Source organism: Macrobrachium nipponense, chromosome 2, assembly GCF_015104395.2.
Source record: "Macrobrachium nipponense isolate FS-2020 chromosome 2, ASM1510439v2, whole genome shotgun sequence".
NCBI lineage: Eukaryota > Metazoa > Arthropoda > Malacostraca > Decapoda > Palaemonidae > Macrobrachium > Macrobrachium nipponense.
Genome location: NC_087201.1, coordinates 59431675 through 59437674, shown reverse-complemented (window position 1 = coordinate 59437674; position 6000 = coordinate 59431675). Strand labels below are relative to the sequence as shown.

Below are 6000 nucleotides of genomic sequence, written 5' to 3'. Positions count from 1 at the left end.
TCGCCTCTATATTCTGACAGACGGCCCGGAATTCCACGGCCGCCTGCCCCTACGGCGCGGCCTCTTGATCTTTGCTGGCCGCTGTTGGCTCGATCCCAGATAGTCAGCAGGGGAACGAGAACGTCTCACTCTTTCTCTGCTCACGGATCTAGAGCGAGAATCTCGTCTAGATCTCCAAGATGAAGGCTCCCTTAAGACAGAGGTAAGTTCGTCTCTATTAGCATTGGCATCGTTTTCGAGCGTCGGCGAGCCCGGCCTCGGCCTTCTATCCAGACGGACACTGCCTTCCACGAACGTATCCGCCGAGGTTGCCAACTCTCTATTTTTCGTACTTTTAATAGGAGCCTTATCGTCCTTCGTACGTATTTTGAACGGCCTTACGGGCGAAACTGGGACCTGCATTCATCCTCTGCTGCACCTTTCGCCGCCAACGTCGATTTTACTAGAGGTATCGCAGTTTTTGCGATCCGAACTGGCAACTCCGCCTCGGCCGCTAGCTCGCCGGCCGTTACCTCTCTCGCTTGTTCGGACTCTTGCGAACGGCTTCGTCTGGCAACCTTGTGCTTAATAGCCACTGATTTTCCGACCTTCTTGCTGACTTGGAAATGACAGTCTTCGTCCGAAGAAGAGGAAGAATTGATTCTTCTCCTCTTGGCCCGAGGATCCGCTAGGAACTCCCGAATCCTCCTCCAACGCTTGACTGGCGCTCGCCGTGACGTTATCGGACTTAGCGATGACGCCGAACTAGAGGAAGAAGACGAAGATGGCGAATCACACTTTTTCTTTTTGTCTCTCTTATTCATTCTCTTCTCTATATCCTGTAACTTCTGCATTACAGTTTGCATTGACGGATCAGAACACGTATTAGCGTCTGGGTGCAGCGAAAAAGGCCGAGAATCGGTCTGTGACGTCATCACGCCTGCCATCTCAGAGTGTGACGTATATGTTGTGACGTCATCCCTCTCGTGGGAGAGACTGAGAGGTTTCTGCTGGTAACCGCACGTTTGCTGCCAAATTACTTCCCACGTTCTGCATCGCTGTAAATACTGAGTGGGATGGTGAAGCAGCGGCATTAATTCCCATTAAAATTGCAAGCCCGGGGATGAGGAACATTCAGCGCTGCCGGACCCTGCTGGAACCGTGAAGTCATATAATGCGCAAGCAGACCATCCAAGGTTGGTACGCCTGGTAGGCCTAGCGCTGACCACGTACCATCTAACCTATGCGCTTGAGTAGCAGGAGCCTGGAACAAAGATGGCGGATCTCCCCTCTACTTGCTGGGAACAAAGGAGAGTGCAAATTATTTATAAAATTACCCAAGGCCCCTCCTGACGTTTCCGATACAGAACCGCTAGGAGAAACCGAAGGGGTATGAGACAATTCAAAAGCAGGTGGAGAAACATATGGAGCAGCCTGGTTTATTACCGATACAAAAGAAGCCGGTAAGGTTTGGTCATCCAAAGATGGCGTCACCCCCTTTCTTTTGTATTGGCTTTTCCCATAGAACTTCTTCCACTGTTCCACCGACCAACCGCGACAAACAGAACACGGATTAGTAACCGTTACATACGTTTTCCCTGCACCTACTACACGTTGGATAAGGATCCGTCGACACCGAAGTTAGGAACCTAGAACAAGGGAAGCCACTGACTCCTGGGCATTTCCTTTGTCTCCTCTGCGAAGCGGTAGACGATCCCGATGTTGAGGCAAAATTCTCCATCATACCACGTATACACTCTTACCACACACTGATCACACTTGGAGAAAGAAAAGGAATGAAAAATAAAAAATGAAATGGATAAAGAACGGGCAAACTGAAAAACCGGCTTTAAATGAGATAGACAGTAACACGTCTTATCTTAAAGGCGGTAGGAAAATAACTGATGGGTCACAGGTAGCCGTGGGCATTCTGGGTATACATGCCCCGTGACCTGGTATAGATGCCATTAGTCCCTGGATCTCACAAGTGTAATTTTAATTCTACCGGTTTCCAGCTTGGCGCTAGTAAATCCTAATGTTAAGACCGAAGGTTTGTTTCGTGTATGAACAAACTTCCTTTTGAGAGTTCTGCCATTGCACTCCCTTCTGCCACTGCACGCCCTTCTTACTAAGACTTGTTTTGTCAACCTTTGCTTTATATTTAATTTATAAAATTACAACGAAACTAAAGACAAACACATCTATCATCAAACCTTAATAGGTACCATTTTTACTTGAAAATTGCTTCTCTCCACTTTTTCTAAATTAAGTATTACTGAGCTTCAAGATACATTAAAAGGTGAATTTATAAAAATAGTCACTTTACTAGTTTCAGTAAGTACTTGGACCTTCTGAGTTTATCCTTTTTCTCTTATACATTCAAAATGTATGAACCCATTTGAGCATATTGTACACTATAAGAGCATCAAACCTTCTCTAACTAGGCTCAATTAAAACAACCTGACCCATACTAACAATGTCAATATAACAACCTTAACAGAAATGTGTCTGCCGGCTAAAAAAAATGATACGACACAGCCTACTAACCTATCCTAATTTTTTTCTGTACTACTTAAAAGCACCAGTTAAATGCTCAATGATCATTAATAATTTCATCAATTATCTATTATCAAGCAACTTATTTTCTTTATTTAGAGAGAAAGAGGTCAATAACTACCAGGAACAGGCTTTGTTGAGCTACTCCTGAGGTGAAATGTAGTGTAGAAGTTTCAACAAATTCAGCAATTATGAGAAGAGGAAAGTAATACAGTATATTATATTTATAAATACTGAAAATGTAAACATTTACCATACAAAAATTACTTTTTTAAAATACTACAGGAAATAGCTTCAAACAAAAATTTACCATATTCAAAAATAAATGTGAATAAAAAATCTTTCACGAGGTAAAGATTTAAAAATATTAAAAATACCTTCAGCAAACAAACTTGAAATCTTTACTATAAATCCGACACTAACTTTATCTAATCTAAATATCAGCTCAACTAAATCCTGAAATTATCAAATCAAACCCTTATTATGAATAAATGATACATTTATTCATCACAAAACCTTTTTGGCTGCGAGCTTTCATCAAAATGTAAATGGTAATATAAAGAGCTTCAAACTTGAATTCGTGCTACCTAGTAATTCATTAAGTGTAAATCTGTTAACAACTACAGTGCAATTAGAGCACTTTACATCAGAATGACAGTTTGGACGGAGGAAAAAATTCCATACACATTCAATATTCAACAGCATTAGTACTATGCTAAACGAAAACATTTTCAAAGCCCTTTCCTCCTCTGCAACTATAAATCAATATGCAATTCACTGCCTTTTTAAGAATTAAGATTACAAGTTTACCCAAACTAAATCAATACGTACAATGCTCTCGCTCAAAGATACATTACAATAACACCAACTAATTTATCAATGTTCATGAGATGCTCTAATGAAGGACCTCTGTTGTTAAACAGAACTAGACTAATGAAACAAGTATAAAATACTATATTATACTGCACCAATTAATAAAATTAACAAAGATGGGCAAAACATTTTTGATTAGTGGCATTGTATCCAAGAAATTAACCTAAATTCATAATGGATGGCACCAATGTGTTGATAAATACAATCAGTAATAAAAAGTGGCATATTTCTTAAAATTATCTTTCATACTAAAACAAAAAAATCTAAATTTTACAACCTAGCAACACAGAATTCACTGTACCTTAAGGTTACAGATGGAAGATAAAAACTGGAATAATGTTCAAGAATGACTGAGGTCTTTAATGATTAAAAAATTAATTAAAACAATTACAGTACCATGTTTCAAAAAGAGCTATTTACAGGAAATGGGCTTTCACATATCATACCTATAAAACCTTGAGCTCATATGGTTGACAATACAGTAAAGAAGTTCAACCTCCATGATACTGCAATAATCTAATGAATGAGCAATGGACTTGACCATATGAGCAAGGACTTAAAAGGTAAAAACAGCAGACCTGAGCATGATCAATATTAGTTTAATGTCATTTCAGTTTCAAGTCATACACACATTTAAGAAACATTCTGTATATTACCTGTATAAAATATAAATCCAAATATATCAATAATTTCTGATATTGTCTTATAGTACTAAAAAAAACCTATGGTACTAACTTCTATATTCTCCAAAAAGATATATGCTGACAAAAATCCAACACAGTACTGCCCAACCACAAATGACAATGAGGAAAATTGAATGCTGCAGAGGAGATGAAAATGGATTTTTCACCCCCATCCCAATATGCTGCAAAGTCATCTTGCGGGCATAATATACCAGTGTTGCTGGGACAACATACTGCAAAGAAAGTATCATGAAAAAATGAATATATTTCTGGGTCAAGTACAAGAATAAAATGTGTCAATCAAATTTTTTTATATCAATGAAACAATGAAGTGAATGGAATGCAAACAGGTAAAGTAGCCAGAACTCTCAACTTATAATACAGTCACTTCCAATGGTATACAGTATATGTGAAATACAAGATGCTGATGAGAAGAGCTATCATATTCCCTTTGATAACTTCAAAAATCAACCACCTAACTAATTTCACAAACATCTCTCACAACACTTAACTCTCTTTGAACTGTCTATGCATCTACATCAACTTTTCACTGAGATACAGTCATACCTTGAACTTAAAGCAAGATTAGGTTCCAGACCCCTTTGCACAAGGTGTATTTTCATGTAAGTTTGGCATGGTCTCTAAAAATGATAATAGTAAACACTATTTTCTAGTATTTAAACACTAAATATGACCTTAATCACTCCCTAATTATTAAACTACCTTTTAAAGGAAATTGGTTACTGTAATTTCATTTAAAATTTAGCTTAATGCATTACCCTTAAAAAAGAAATAAATGGCTGACATAAAAATATAGGAGTGTGTGAAGATTACACATACATTACTCTCTTTCCCCTTCCAACCAATCTATTTTCATTAGTCTTCTCAACCTCGTTTTTAAGAAACTTCTTTATTGTCTTTCTCTTTGTTCTGGAATTTCTTTTTATGAACAAACAGTTTTTTATTTGTGGACTAATACAACTCTTAGTTACGTGTCTATGCTTTAGAATGGTGCACTTACAGTTTGTAGACAGTGCAGGTAAAATTAGATAAATTTAAAATCATCTACTGTACAGGTAGATGTGCAGAGAAATACACAGGTTGTAAAATATGTGTAAGTGCTACCACTAGAGAGAGAGAGAGAGAGAGAGAGAGAGAGAGAGAGAGAGAGAGAGAGAGAGAGAGAGAGAGTCTTTTGAACTGCTAGTCAGCAACAATCCCCTTCCCTATATATTATTAAATTGACATATTTGACAGCTCTGCCTTAGATTGATTGATTGATTGGTTATGAATTTAGGTCTTGAGGACCAAATACAGGTCACATACGAATTTTGTAATTAGAACAGGTATATTATTATTATTAGGTAAATGATTTGCTTTATCATAAAAACAAATAAACATATACATGTACCAAAAAAAATTCTCTTATCTTAGGAGGGAGAGAGAGAGAGAGAGAGAATTGAGAGACGAGAGAGGAGAGATAGAGAGAGAAGAAGGAGAGAGAGACGAGAGAGAGGACGGAGAGAAGAGAGAGAGAGAGAGAGAGAGAGAGAGAGAGAGAGAGAGTTAATATTTTGATTATTTGTTATCTAATTACACATAAAAAGCTTGAAAACTTATAAATTACAAACAAACACTTTTGCAAATGTTTGCATGTCTTGTGTAAAACCTATGTATGACATTTTTGTTAGGTTCCAATGAAAAGTTTGGTGTCTGTGAATTCATGCATCTTGAATCGCGCAAGTTTTGGGGTATTACTGTACTACCACTAAAGAAACTTGAGGCCTTCCCAGCCCCAAGTCTGAAACAGATTCTTTTAAATGCAGCCCTTCTTTGTCCACACACAAATATTCTTTATTTGGCACTAGTTGGTTACCCGTTCTACAGGCGGGTCCCAGCTAGAATGGTC

At 38.1% G+C, this 6000-nt stretch overlaps 1 protein-coding gene across 2 annotated transcripts in view; it reads right to left on the bottom strand.

Annotated features, from left to right (window-relative positions):
• Positions 1-2028: 2028 nt before the first annotated feature.
• Positions 2029-6000, bottom strand: part of LOC135220624 (transmembrane protein 104-like) — a 137601-nt gene continuing 133629 nt past the window's right edge. For both annotated transcript variants that reach the window (XM_064257934.1, XM_064257935.1), the window contains one exon: positions 2029-4324. In XM_064257934.1, coding sequence (XP_064114004.1) covers positions 4139-4324 — 186 coding nt within the window. In that variant the 3' untranslated portion in view covers positions 2029-4138. The remainder of the gene's footprint in view (positions 4325-6000) is intronic.